General features: G+C 44.5%; 2 protein-coding genes across 9 annotated transcripts in view; both read left to right on the top strand.

The window, feature by feature from the left end:
- dop1a (DOP1 leucine zipper like protein A) overlaps positions 1-15551 on the top strand; it is a 352103-nt gene that overhangs the window by 150836 nt on the left and 185716 nt on the right. The window lies entirely within an intron of this gene.
- On the top strand, positions 5859-6140 carry LOC144504873 (large ribosomal subunit protein eL37-like). The gene has a single exon (XM_078230624.1). The coding sequence runs from the start codon at positions 5859-5861 to the stop codon at positions 6138-6140; it is 282 nt and encodes a 93-aa protein (XP_078086750.1).

Raw genomic sequence — 15551 nt, 5'->3', positions numbered from 1 at the left:
TAAATCCTGCCTCTCAGGATCTTCTCCATCAACTTACCAACCACTGAGGTTAGACTCGCTGGTTTATAATTTCCCGGGCTATCTCTTCTCCCTTTCTTGAATAACGGAACCACATCCGCCATCCCCCAATCCTCCGGACCCTCTCCTGTTTCCATTGATGACGCAAAGATCATCACCAGAGGCTCAGCAATCTCTTCCCTCGCCTCCCACAGTAACCTGGGGTACATCCCATCCGGTCCTGGCGATTTATCTAACTTGATGCTTTTCAAAAGCTCCAACACATCCTCTTTCCACATGCTCAATCTTCTCAGTCCACTGCAAGTCTGCACTGCAACTACCAAGATCCTTTTCCACTGTGAACACTGAAGTAAAGTATTCATTGAGTACCTCTGCCATTTCTACCGGTTCTATACAGACTTTCCCACCGTCACATTTGATAGGTCCTACTCCTTCACAATTTATCTTCTTGCTCTTAACAAACTTGTAGAATGCCTTGGGGTTTTCCTTTATCCTGTCTGCCAAGGCCTTCTCATGACCCCTTCTTGCTCTTCTAATTTCCCTCTTAAGTTCCTTCCTACTAGTCGTATACTCTTATAGATTTCTAACATTACCTAGCTCCCTGAACCTTTTGCAGGCTTTTCTTTTCTTCTTGACTAAATTCGTTCCAACTTTCGTGCACCATGGTTCCTGTAACCTACCATAACTCCCCTGTCTCATTGGAACGTTGCTGTGCAGAGCTCCAGACAAATTTTCCTTGAAAATTTGCCACATTTCTTCTGTGCATTTCCCTGAGAAAACCTTCTTCCAATTTATGCCTCTAAGTTCCTGCCTAATAGCCTCATAATTGCCCATACTCCAAATAAACACTTTCCTAGCTTGACTGACCCTATCTCTCTCCAATGCTAATGTAAAGGAGATAGAGTTATGATCACTATCCCCAAAATGCTCTCCCACTGAGAGATCTGACACCTGCCCAGGTTCATTCCCTAATACCAAATCAAGTACAGCCTCTCCTCTTGTAGGCTTATCCACATACTGTGTCAGGAAGCCCTCCTGAACACACCTAACAAACTCCTTCCCATCTAAACCCTTACCCTAGGGATATTCCAATCGATATTTGGGAAATTAAAATCTCCCATCACGACCACTCTTATTATCACATCTCTCCAGGATCTGCTTCCCAATCTGCTCCTCCACATCCCTGCTGCTATTGGGCGGCCTATAGAAAACACCCAGTAAAGTTATTGACCCCTTCCTGTTGCGAACCTCCACCCACGGAGATTCCGTAGACAATCCCTCTGTGGCGTCCATCTTTTCTACAGCCGTGACACTATCCCTGATCAACAGTGCCACTCCCTCACCTCTTTTGCCTCCTTCCCTGTCCCTCCTGAAACGTCTGAAACCCGGCACTTGAAGTATCCAGTCCTGTCCCTGAGATAACCAAGTCTCTGTAATGGCCACAACATCACACTTCCAAGTAGTAATCCACGCTCTAAGCTCATCCATTTTGTTCACTACACTCCTTGCGTTAAAATAAACACATCTCAACCCTTCGGTCTGAGCGCTCCCCTTCTCCGTCACCTGCGTATCCTCCTTCTCACACTGTCTACAAGCCCCTTTTATTTTTAAGCTAACCTCCTCTCTCCCAGTCACCTCATTTTGATTCCCACCCCCCAACCATTCTAGTTTAAACACTCCCCAGTAGCCTTAACAAACCTTCCCGCCAGGATATTGGTCCCCCTGGGATTTAAGTGAAACCCGTCCTTTTTGTACAGGTCACACCTGCCCCTAAAGAGGTCCCAATGATCCAGGAACCTGAATCCCTGACCCCTGCTCCAATCCCTCAGCCACGCATTTATCCTCCACCTTATTCCGTTCCTTCCCTCACTGTCTTGTGGCACAGGCAGCAATGCCGAGATTCCTACCTTTGCGTTCCTTCTTCCTAACTCCCGACCTAACTTCCTATATTCTCCTTTCATAACCCCTTCCCCTTTCCTGCCTATGTCAGTGGTCATGACGTATCTCTGTGCCCTGTTTGAGAGCAGATTTCCACTCCATCTGACGAAGGAGCAGTGCTCCGAAAGCTAATGGTATTTGCTACCAAATAAACCTGTTGGACTTTAACCTGGTGTTGTTAAAACTCTTACTATGTCAGTGGTACCAGTATGCACCACGACCTCTGGCTCCTCTCCCTCCCACTTCAGGATTTCTTGGATACGGTCAGAAACATCCCTGATCCCGGCACCAGGGAGGCAAACCACCATCCGCGTTTCTCGACTTCCTCCACAAAAACACCTGTCTGACCCCCTCACTGTAGAGTCCCCGATCACCACTGCCTTCCTCCTCCTTTCCTTACCCTTCTGTGCTACAAGGCCGGACTCAGCACCGGAGGCACGACCACTGCTGCTTCCACCAGGTGGGCTGTCCACCCCAGCAGTACTCAAACAAGAGTACTTATTTTTAAGGGGCACAACCACTGGGGTACTCTCAACCACCTGACTTTTCCCTTTCCTGACTGTGACCCACTTGCCTGCTTCTTGTGGCCCCGGTGTGACCACCTGCCTATAACTCCTATCTATCACCACCTCGTTTTCCCTGACCAGACGAATGTTCTCAAGCTGCAGCTCCAGTTCCCTAACTCGGTCCCTTAGGAGCCGCAGCTCGACACACCCAGCGCAGATATGCACTTCTGGGAGGCTAGGAGACTCCACAACCTCCCACATCCGGCACTGAGAACAGCAAACTGGCTTCACATTCATAATACCCCTTTTCTTCAGATTCCACAGGGAAAGAATTAAGATTTAAAAGTTGAAAAACAAAAATAAAATTGTTTTTTTTTCTTTAAACCTACCCTCCCTCGCTCGTTTTCTCCTAAGCCCGTTGAGCCAAAGCCCTTCAGCTCTCACTCTGCTACCTGCTCACTCCGCTGCCCGCTACAACGCTGCCCGCTGAATAGTGCCTTTTAAAACCTCGCGCGCTAAATGACTCCTTCCCAGGTCACCCCGTGGCCTACTTCCGCTTTTACCGTTAAAAATAATAAACTTTTAAAAAGAAAAACCCTGCTAAAAATCAGATACAGCAAGTAAAACTCTTACCAGTAAAAAGCTCCCTTCACAAATCGCTCCTCTCAGCTTGTTCCTCTCGAAACAAATATATTTGTGAAGAAATCTTTTCTGCTGATTGTCATAATTTTATTTGTTGAAAACATTCACCGATTGTAGTGTGATTTTCTGTTTAGTTAAGCTGCTTGTAATACATTCAACAACTTAATTAAAATAGAGCTGCTTGAATTTTATGCAAGTGCAGTAAACAAACTTTGAAGTGGAACAGAACTTCAGTTTGCATGCATATTAAATTTCCATTAAAGTTGTTAGGGAGATGGTAGTCATATATTTGGTTATATTACCTGATTATAAGTATCCATGTGCCTATCTTATCTGTGCATTTAACTTCTTGCTTTTGCAGTTATATTTTTCTTTTCATGTCTCATCTGAACACACTGTCATAAAACTGCTGAGGCATAGTACTCTGTAACAAACGTATGAAAATTGTGAAAGCAACTGCGGCATCAAGAGATTCACTAATGCACAGGAACCATATACCCAACCCTTAATGCAGCTATTAAAAGAAACCTGATGTAGATAAATGAACTCTGATGAATTTTTAAACCCCAAACAGCGTATTCCAATTATGAGTCGAAACAGCCAATGTCGAACAATATAGAAACATGGTTAATAAACTTCCAGTCAATGTAATTTTCAAAAATATGAGCGAAAGCTGTCAACTGAAGATGTGCTGCTGCCATCAATTTGAAAAACCCAGCAGGGTTGTAGACAAGGAGCAACTATTCCCTCTCTCATCTATTCTGATGTGAGAAGTCGCTAATTCTTTAGAAACCATGGCAATTAATGCTGACCTGTTACTACTGAATGAATCAATTAAAACAAGTGGTATTGATCCTGCCTCCAAAAAGAGATTTCAAACTTGGCAGCAGATGGTGTAATACTTTAGGAATATTGGAATAATAAAGTGGCAAATAACATAGACATATAACATGAGAATAGTCACACACCAGGTCCCTTATCCCTGTATGCACTGTGCTGATCAAATGAGGGTTAAAATCTTTTTTTAGTTTAGTTTATTTTTTAGTTTAGTTTATTAGTGTCACAAGTAGGCTTACATTAACACTACAATGAAGTTACTGTGAAAATCCCCTAGTTGCCACACTCTGGCGCCTGTTCAAGTACACTGAGGGAGAATTTAGCATGGCCAATGCACCTAACCAGCACATCTTTTGGATTGTGGGAGGAAACCGGAGCACCCGGAGGAACCCCACACAGACATAGGGAGAATGTGCAGACTCTGCACAGAAAGCGCCCCAAGGTGGGAATTGAACCCGGATCCCTGATGCGATGAGGCAGCAATGCTAACCACTGTGTCACCATGCCACGGTGTTCATTTGTTCATGGAATTTGAGAGTCATTGACAACAACACTTGCTGTTCATCTCTAATGGCCCTTCAAAGGGTGGTGGTGAAAGATCATCTTGAATTGTGCAGTTCATGTGATGGAGGGTCTTGCACAGTGCTGTTAGGTAGGGAGTTCCAGGATTTTGACCCAGCAACACTGAAAGAAACAGTGATATATTTTCAACTCAGGATGGTGGTTGACTAAGTGGAACTTTCAACTGTGATTGTGTTCCTGTACACTTGCTGTCCTGGTTCTTCTAGGTGGTAAAGATTGCAGGTTGGATGTTGCTCTTGAAGAAGCCGTGGTGTTTTGTAGGTAGAACTCACCGATGCCACAGTACACAATTATGAGTAAATGAAGGTCTAAAATGATAGGTGGGGCACTAAGCAAGCATTTTGATTTTCCTTGCATTTTGTTGAACTTCTAGAGTTTTGTTGGAGTTGCATTTATCAAGACAAGTGGATCACACTCCTGACATGTATCTTTTAAATGGTGGAAAGACTTTGGGGAATTAGGAAGTGAGTTATGCATCACAAAATAACTAGTTTCTGACTTGCTTTTGTAGTCACTGTATTTATCTGGCAGGTTTCTCATTTGTGGTGACCTTTAGGATGTTGATGGTGGAGGATTTGATGATGCTAGTGCCATTGAATGTCAAGGGGTGGTGATTAGAGTCCCTCTTGTTGCTGAAGATGTTTGGGGCTAAGCCACTGCCCTGAGAATTTCCTGAAGTTATGTCCACAAAGAACAGAGGGCTCAATAATTGCCGAATTTCAAGATCATCCAGACTCTGGATGCAGGCATCAGTACAATGGAAAAGTTAAAGATAGCAAGGATGAAGATGAAAGCACCCAGCAGAAGACAGGATTGGAACAGCAATAATAGGTAAATGAACTGAAGGAATGCCAGGTGCTTCAGGTGTGACTCAAAACATCATCATGTGATGAACTGCCCAAAGCATAAAAGCAGGTCTTCAAAGTGATACATAACCAGCACAATTGTGAGGCTAAAGAAGGTGACAACAATCAATCAGAAGGGTACTAGTCGCAAGCAGCTTTAGTTTGGAGATGCGTGTCTTAGATGCAGACTCATTGAACTGTGTGTTATTGCTTGTATATTGACAATATGTGGAACAAAATAAAAACAGAAAATGCAAGATAAACTCGGGTCCGGCAGCATCTGCGGAGAAAGAGACAGAATTAAAATTTTAGGTCATATTGACTTTTTATTTTAGATTTCCATGTTATCTTGCTTTAATTAATTGTATGTGGAACAGATTGGTTAAAATGTTACCTTGATTCACTTAGTAGTGAGGATCAGTGCAATATTGAAGAGTATGAAAGGTCTACTGGTATTAGGTTTGGTGTTGACAACAAATTAAAGGCATTAATGACGAAGGGAACATCTTCATTTGATAAAAGGCGGAACAAGACCCACACTCTTTTTCAGCGATGTGGGGCTAAAGCATTTCACCTGCAGAAAACAACCTGCAATAAATGTGCCTATCTTGCTAAGTGTAACTGGAGTACTAAGACCAAAAGGAGAGAAACAACTGGTATGGTCCGCATGAGGTACCTGAAGGTTGTGTACTACCAATTCAGGAACGGATTCAGCGAAGGGACCACCCTGAAGCCCAGACGTTCCATAATGGCTTCCTCCAGCACTGTATAAACTACTAGCACAACTACACAAATAAAGCTATGGTTTGGATAAATTTTAAAAAGAGTGGTGATTCCAAACAAAATAGCTGGAGTAAACCACTTTATCAGTACTGCTGTAATCTGCGGTGAGATAACCTTGCTGTTGAGTAAACCTTTATAAAAAAGGCACAAATGGAACTGGGCGTGGAGCATGATAAGACAATTGTTTCTGGAAAGTCAGTGGATCTGCAGTTTATTCGATCATGCATTCCTCTAACAGTGCCTGATGTTTCTGATTAGCGTATTAGGGAAATATAAATGACATCAGGTGATAATCAGAGAAGAAAAAATTGTCTTAAAGATATAGACAATTTGCTCACCATTCTTGTCAAAGATTAATATTCCTGTTAAAAGATTCGGGCATGGTTGATGAAGAGTATATGAGATTCATAGAAGAGATTAGTGCAAAGTGTGAAATCTGTGAGAAGCATTGGAGGACGACACATTCTAATATAAGCCTTCCATTGGCATGTGACTTTGGGTTGCGATCGTGCTTTAGTTCCTGACCATCCATGTAGATATGCAATGACATTATGGAGATGGAATACACTGGATATGTTTTAGAGGAATTCAATGCAAGCTGCCAAGTGCTACAGTAGTCCGTCAACTTTGTAACATCTTTAAGGATCTGATCCAGGGTGCAGAAGGATGGGGCTTGCATGGCACAACAGATGTTGAGCGTAGATGAAATTACGAGATGTAGTTGTTAGCAGTTAATTTGCTATGTGTTGAACAGCATTGGGGATAGCACTTAGCCCTGTGATAGTCTGTTGGCCAGTCTTCTCCAAGCACCTTTCCCTTGTCCGAGATGGATTCTAAATCATCTGTAGCAAGGAATGTTTCAACAACTGTCCTCACCCAGCTTTAAGAGCAGACCAGCGTGCCACACTGGTGAGGTCCAGCAACACCACACCTGTCTTTACGTTCTTTTGGAAGCTATTTTCGATGTAGATGGTGAGTGCCAGAACTTGATCATGTGCTGTGCCCCAACCAGCTTGGTTGACATTCAAGATGGTCTCTATCTCCAGAGATATACATTGCAGGATAATTTGCACAAAGATCTTGAAAGTAGTGAAATTGGTTGAGTCGCTAGTGAGATTTTTACTGGGTTTTGGTATGGCACAACTTAAGGAGTGAATTTGAGATAATGATTCTTGTGTAGAATTGAACCAGCCAGGCATAAGCACAGGGGCCAAATTATTTCATGAATTCTGGCGCAATTATGTCATATCTCACTGCTTTGCCAAATTTCATGTTGGGCTGCTCCAAGGCAGCAGATCAGGTTCCAGCACTTCTGACTGGAATGAATGAAATTGAGCCCTGCATTGTTTCCTCCCATCTGGCATGACATACAGCATTGAAAGGCTTGATGAAGTAGTCTGCAATGGCAGAGTTAAAGTTTATTTATCAGTCACAAGTAGACTTACATTAACACTGCAAGGAAGTTACTGTGACAATCCCCTAGTCGCCAAACTCTGGCGCCTGTTCGGGAAGCTGAGGGAGAATTTAGCATGGCCAACACGCCTAACCAGCATGTCTTTCAGACTGTGGGAGTAAACCGGAGCGCCCAGAGGAAATCCACGCAGACACGGGAAGAACGTGCAAACTCCGCACAGACAGTGACCCAACCTGGATCCCTGGCGCTGTGAGGCAGCAGTGCTAACCACTGCACCACCATGCCACCTTGGCATTGCCAAATGATTCATACTCCTTTTAGGTGTGGAGCACTCTCTGTTTCAGGGCACGATATGTAGATGGGTTGGTAGCCACGAGGGATGGCTGTGCAAGCAGATTTGTGAATGGTACCACCAAAGTGCTCATACAGTTCTTCCATAGGTATGGATAGGTTAGAGTTACAGTGATGCAGTCCAAAGTCTTTCTTTAATTTTGCCAATCCGCTTCATGTAAGTTCTATTGTATCTTCCTTGCACTGTTGAGTGGAAGATAAAGGCTAATGTGAATGAGTGATGGCCTGGGTTGACGATATGGAAAGTCATCCAGGACTAGGGACTGTGATGGTTGAGGGCAACCATCAAGGGAATTAACCCAGCAAATGTCAGGTGATTATTTCTGGCCCTATCTGGCTGAATGGAATGTTTTCTGTTGTTTGGCGTTGTGTATCAGGCTGAGGTCATTTCTGGAGGTCCACTGTAGGAGCCATTCATTGTTGTTTGGTACTAAGTATCCCCAGTCAGTGTGATGGCTGTTGAAATCTCCGACGTAGGTGGCTGGATGAGACAGCATTGGCAGAACTTGCTATTCCCAGCTGGCACTTGGAAGCCTATTCACATTTGCAATATGGAATCTGCCAACCCAAATTCTGTCACCTAATGTGGTTGATGTCAGGGAGGCTGCATGAGCAATGCTGGATTGGACATAGGTGGCGCAGTAGTGTTTGGTCAAAGTAGGTCTGATGTAGTAGCGACCTCCTCCTTCAGTTTCAATATGGGTCTCCTGCGGGCAAATTATGTCAGTGGAGTGTTGGATGACAAGGCATCCAATGAAGTTTTGTTTGGTTGCCGATGGGCCCTCAACATTTAGTTGTAAGATTCTGAAAGCATACCCTATTGCCAAAAAGCCAGACAGCTGCTCAATGTGGGTGTGCCACAAAGCCAGAGGGCTGCACTCAGAGGGTGGTGAGTGTCTGGAACAAACTACCAGAGGTGGTAGTAGAGGCGGGTACAATTTTGTGTTTTAAAAAGCATTTAGACAGTTACATGGGTAAGATGGGTATAGAGGGATATCGGCCAAATGCAGGCAATTGGGACTAGCTTAGGGGTTTAAAAAAAGAAGGCGGCATGGACAAGTTGGGCCGAAGCTGTAAACCTTGAATACTCTATGACTCTAATGTTGAGACTGTTGGTTCTGGGATTACTGAAATTCTGCAAGGGGGCTGTTTCAGAGTCCTTTTAATTTTCTCTTGGAATTCAGTCTGCTGGTAGGATAATTTGCTTCCAAGGGGTGCATGAGTACTGATGTGGGTACTGATCCTAAAATAAATTGTCTGGCCATTGTCACATTGCTGTTTGTGGGAGCTTGATGAACTCAGGTTGCCTATTGTTTTTGACGCCACACTAGTGACTGCACTTTTAAGTACTTAATAGGGTCTAAAGCACTTTGAAACATGTAAAAGGCACAATGTATGGCAAGTTTTGGGAACCTTGGATAACGAGAGATATTGTGAGCCTAGTCAAACAGAAAAAGGAAGCATTTGTCTATATATATATATAAGAGCAAGAGGGTAGCCAGGGAGAGGGTTGGCCTCCTCAAGGATAGGGGAGGGAATCTATGCATGGAGCCAGAAGAAATGGGCAAAGTATTAAATGAGTACTTTGCGTCAGTATTCACCAGAGAGAGGACTTGGTGGATGATGAATCTGGGAAAGGGTGTGTAGATAGTTTGATCAAAAAGGAGCTGGTATTGGAGTTCTTGAGAAACATTAGGGTAAACAAGTCCCCGGGGCTTGATGGGATATACCCCAAAATACTGAGAAGCAAGGGAGGAAATTGCTGGGGCCTTGAGAGAAATCTTGTATCCTCACTGGCTGCAGGGGAGGTCAACACAGTAAGATGTCTCACAACACCAGGTTAAAGTCCAACAGGTTTATTTGGTACCAAAAGCCACTAGCTTTCGGAGCGCTGCTCTTTCGTCAGGTAAGTGGGAGTTCTGTTCACAAACAGGGCATATAAAGACACAAACTCAATTTACAAAATAATGGTTGGAATGTGAGTCTTTACAGGTAATCAAGTCTTAAAGGTACAGACAATGTGAGCAAAGAAAGCGTTAAGCACAGGTTAAATTGATGTGTATTGTCTCCAGCCAGGATTGTTAGTGAGACTTTGCAAGCCCAGGCAAGTCGTGGGGGTTACAGATAATGTGACATGAACCCAAGATCCTGGTTGAGGCCGTTCTCATGTGTGCAGAACTTGGCTATCAGTCTCGGCTCAGCGACTCTGCGCGGTTGTGTGTTGTGAAGGCCGCCTTGGAACGCTTACCCGAAGATCAGAGGCCGAATGTCCGTGACCGCTGATAGCCTAATAGCGCTGATAGCCAAGTTCCGCACACATGAGGACGGCCTCAACCGGGATCTTGGGTTCATGTCACATTATCTGTAACCCCCACGACTTGCCTGGGCTTGCAAAATCTCACTAACTGTCCTGTCTGGAGACAATACACATCTCTTTAACCTGTGCTTAACGCTCTCTCCACTCACATTGTCTGTACCATTAAGACTTGATTACCTGTAAAGACTTGCATTCCAACCATTATTTTGTAAATTGAGTGTGTGTCTTTATATGCCCTGTTTGTGAACAGAACTCACACTTACCTGACGAAGGAGCAGCGCTCCGAAAGCTAGTGGCTTTTGCTACCAAATAAACCTGTTGGACTTTAACCTGGTGTTGTGAGACTTCTTACTGTGTTTACCCCAGTCCAACACCAGCATCTCCACTGCAGGGGAGGTCCCAGAGGATTGGAGAATAGCCAATGTTGTCCCTTTGTTTAAGAAAGGTAGCAAGAATAATCCAGGTAATTACAGGCCGGTGAGCCATACGTCAGTGGTAGGGAAATTATTGGAGAGGGTTCTTCAAGACAGGATTTACTCCCATTTGGAAATAAGTGGAAGTATTAGCGAGAGGCAACATGGTTTTGTTAAAGGTAGGTCATGTCTCACTAACTTGATCTAGTTTTTTGAGGAAGTGACGAAGAGGATTGATGAGGGTAGGGCAGTGGATGTAAGGCCTTTGACAAGGTCCCTCATGGCAGACTGGTGCAGAAGGTGAAGTCGCATGGGATTAGAGGTGAGCTGGCAAGGTGAATACAGAATTGGCTCGGTCATAGAAGACAGAGGGTAGCAGTGGAAGGGTGTGTTTCTGAATGGAGGGCTGTGACAAGTGGCGTTCCTCAGGGATCAGTGCTGGGACCTTTGCTGTTTGTAATATATATAAATGATTTGGAGGAAAATGTAACTGGTTTGATTAGTAAGTTTGCGGACGACACAAAGGTTGGTGGAATTGCGGATGACGATGAGGACCATCAGAGGATACAGCAGGATATAGATCGGTTGGAGGCTTGGGTGGAGAGATGGCAGATGGAGTTTAATCTGGACAAATGTGAGGTAATGCATTTTGGAATGTCTAATACAGATAGGCAATATACAGTAAATGGCAGAACTCTTAAGAGTATTGATAGGCAGAGGGGTCTGGATGTACAGGTGCACAAGTCACTGCAAGTGGAGAAGGTAGTCAAGAAGGCTTACGGCATGCTTGCCTTCATCGGCCAGGGCATTGAGTTTAAAAATTGGCAAGTCATATTGCAACTTTATGGAACCTTAGTTTGGCCGCACTTGGAATATAGTGTTCAATTCTGGTCGCCACACTACCAGAAAAATGTGGAGGCTTTGGCAAGAAACGATGTGGAGGCTTTGGTACAGAAACGATTTACCAGGATGTTGCCTGGTATGGAGGGCATTAGCTATGAGAAGAGGTTGGAGAAATTTGATTTGTTCTCACTGGAACGACGAGGCTGAGGGGCGACCTGATAGAAGTCTATAAGATTATGAGGGGTGAAGAAGGGAAAGGGTTATTGTTTTTGTACTCAATGTATTTTGTACCTAAAAGGTTAATGGATTTTGTACCTAGAATGTATCACAAACATAACCCTTCATTACGGCTAATCTGCTCAGGTTTATACTGCTCCTGGCATCAATATAAGTTATTTATTCATGGTTTCATTCTTTAACTTTTATTCTTATAAAGACAGACAGTTAAATGTAAATGTTGTTTGCAGACTTGAGAGTCTTACCTGTTTCTGCAGGCTTGTGTGTTAAACGTACGCAAAGGAAGCAGCTACAGATGATAGAGTTTGACAAGAGGACTCCCGCTGGGACCGCTGCGGGCCACACAGTCACTTCAAAGGAAAAGCTGTGGGAAGAGCAGGGAACCTAAGACTGCATCGTGACTACAGCTGCCAGAAGACTTGTGCTTCATGACCTGAGAATGCCAGATACACTCTGGTTTATGGTCAGAGGCTGCCAGATGCACCGTGCTTCGTGATCAAGGACTGTTAAATGGACTTTAATTCATAGAATCATAGAATCCCTACAGTGCAGAAGGAGGCCATTTGGCCCATCGAGTCTGCACCGACCACAATCCCACCCAGGCCCGACCCCCACATATTTACCTGCTAATCCCTCTAACCTACGCATCCCAGGACTCTAAGGGGCAATTTATAACCTGGCCAATCAACCTAACCTGCACATCTTTGGACTGTGAGAGGAAACCGGAGCACCCGGAGGAAACCCACGCAGACACGAGGAGAATGTGCAAACTCCACACAGACAGTGACCCGAGCCGGGAATCGAACCCGGGACCCTGGAGCTGTGAAGCAGCAGTGCTAACCACTGTACTACCGTGCCGCCCCATTCATGACCAGACCAGTGTTTGCATTATGACTGGTGTTGGGAGCCATAATATATAAATATCCACACTTCATTGTGTTCAGTGAGAAACCTGGTGAACAGCTGTTAAGGTGCCAGGTCTCTCCCAAAAGCTTTTGAGAATAAAGCCTACTGTACTTTGACTAAGTTGGTAAGTTGATGGAGAGGATCCTGAGAGACAGGATTTATGATCATCTAGAGAAGTTTAGTATGATCAAAAGTAGTCAGCACGGCTTTGTCAAGGGCAGGTCGTGCCTTACGAGCCTGGTTGAGTTCTTTGAAAATGTGACCAAACACATTGACGAAGGAAGAGCGGTGGATGTGGTCTATATGGACTTCAGCAAGGCGTTCGATAAGGTCCCCCATGCAAGACTTCTTGAGAAAGTGAGAGGGCATGGGATCCAAGGGGCTGTTGCCTTGTGGATCCAGAACTGGCTTGCCTGCAGAAGGCAGAGAGTGGCTGTGGAGGGGTCTTTCTCTGCATGGAGGTCAGTGACCAGTGGAGTGCCCCAGGGATCTGTTCTGGGACCCTTGCTGTTTGTCATTTTCATAAATGACCTGGATGAGGAAGTGGAGGGATGGGTTGGTAAGTTTGCTGACGACACCAAGGTAGGTGGTGTTGTGGATAGTTTGGAGGGATGTCAGAAGTTGCAGCGAGACATAGATAGAATGCAAGACTGGGCGGAGAAGTGGCAGATGGACTTCAACCCGGATAAGTGTGTGGTGATCCATTTTGGCAGATCCAATGGGATGAAGCAGCAGTATAATATGAAGGGTACCATTCTTAGCAGTGTAGAGGATCAGAAGGACCTTGGGGTCCGGGTCCATAGGACTCTTAAATCGGCCTCGCAGGTGGAGGATGCGGTCAAGAAGGCGTACGGCGTACTGGCCTTCATTAATCGAGGGATTGAGTTTAGGAGTCGGGAGATAATGCTGCAGCTTTATAGGACCCTGGTTAGACCCCACTTGGAGTACTGCGCGCAGTTCTGGTCACCTCATTACAGGAAAGATGTTGAAGCCATTGAAAGGGTGCAGAGGAGATTTACAAGGATGTTGCCTGGATTGGGGGGCATGCCTTATGAGGATAGGTTGAGGGAGCTTGGTCTCTTCTCCCTGGAGAGACGAAGGATGAGAGGTGACCTGATAGAGGTTTACAAGATGTTGAGAGGTCTGGATAGGGTAGACTCTCAGAGGCTATTTCCAAGGGCTGAAATGGTTGCTTCGAGAGGACACAGGTTTAAGGTGTTGGGGGGTAGGTACAGAGGAGATGTCATAGAACATAGAACATAGAACATAGAACATTACAGCGCAGAACAGGCCCTTCGGCCCACGATGTTGCACCGACCAGTTAAAAAAAAACTGTGACCCTCCAACCTAAACCAATTTCTTTTCGTCCATGAACCTATCTACGGATCTCTTAAACGCCCCCAAACTAGGCGCATTTACTACTGATGCTGGCAGGGCATTCCAATCCCTCACCACCCTCTGGGTAAAGAACCTACCCCTGACATCGGTTCTATAACTACGCCCCCTCAATTTAAAGCCATGCCCCCTCGTGCTGGATTTCTCCATCAGAGGAAAAAGGCTATCACTATCCACCCTATCTAAACCTCTAATCATCTTATATGTTTCAATAAGATCCCCTCTTAGCCGCCGCCTTTCCAGCGAAAGGGTAATGTCAGGGGTAAGTTTTTCACTCAGAGGGTGGTGGGTGAGTGGAATCGGCTGACGTCGGTGGTGGTGGAGGCAAACTCGTTGGGGTCTTTTAAGATACTTCTGGATGAGTACATGGGATTTAATGGGATTGAGGGCTATAGATAGGCCTAGAGGTGGGGATGTGATCGGCGCAACTTGTGGGCCGAAGGGCCTGTTTGTGCTGTGGCTTTCTATGTTCTATGACTCATGACTCGTCTCAGAGGTATTATTTACCTACAACAGGGGCATGGACATAGTGGATAGTCAAAAGCTTTTTTCCAGAGTGGAAGAGTCAATTAATAGGGGGCATAGGTTTAAGATGCGAGGGGCAAGGTTTAAAGGAGATGTACGAGGCAAGTCTTACACAGAGGGTGGTGGTGCCTGGAACTCGCTGCCGGGGGAGGTCGTGGAAGCAGATACGATAGTGAGTTTTAAAGGGCATCTGGACAAATACATGAATAGGATGGGAATAGAGGGATATGGTCCCCAGAAGGCTAGGGGGTTTAGTTAAGTCGGGCAGCATAGTCGGTGCAGGCGTGGAGGGCCAAAGGGCCTGTTCCTGTGCTGTAATTTTCTTTGTTCTAATGTATAAATTCTGCAAGTAATCATGAATGTAAGAAGTCACTTTATCTTGTCATAAAGTGTGTTTTCATTGTAAATCTAGAATCAGTTTAAAAGATACTTAAAAGATATTTTAAAAATCAGGAAGCACCAAATGGCTGTGGTGCTGGGCCAAGCGAAGCTTTCAAGACTGAGTTTTGTTGTATTGTAATATTCTTAAAGATCTAAGAACTAATTGTTATGTGAATCTATGGTGCCACTTTCATGGTAGCACTGCAGTCATGTAACAATATATCCGTTTATCAATGTACTAGCCTCATGGTGAATTGTAAGAAATACATTTGATGAAGCTCTAACATTTTGAGTCTAGAAGCCAAAGCACAGATTTATGCTAGATAAGGTCATTCAGGGGTTTGGAGCTAAGATGATGTTTCAGAGGGATGTTAATATCTTTATGCTGATTTTGCATAAGTAGCATCGCTTTAATTTAAATATATTACTTGTATATTGCATACCATTTCTCTGCAGAAGGGAGAGACTCTAATATTACCTGGCCAATTGTAGGTGAACAAGTTCCTCTTTATCTTAACTGTTCATGTGATGCCAATTCAATGTACCTGACAATAATTTGTTGTGTTAGCTTTCAGTTTTTACATCATTCATTTGGTAATCTTAAAATTTTAATTTTGA

This window comes from Mustelus asterias, chromosome 15, assembly GCF_964213995.1.
Source record: "Mustelus asterias chromosome 15, sMusAst1.hap1.1, whole genome shotgun sequence".
NCBI lineage: Eukaryota > Metazoa > Chordata > Chondrichthyes > Carcharhiniformes > Triakidae > Mustelus > Mustelus asterias.
Note: the sequence above shows the minus strand (reverse complement) of the source record. Positions and strands in the feature narration are given on the sequence as shown.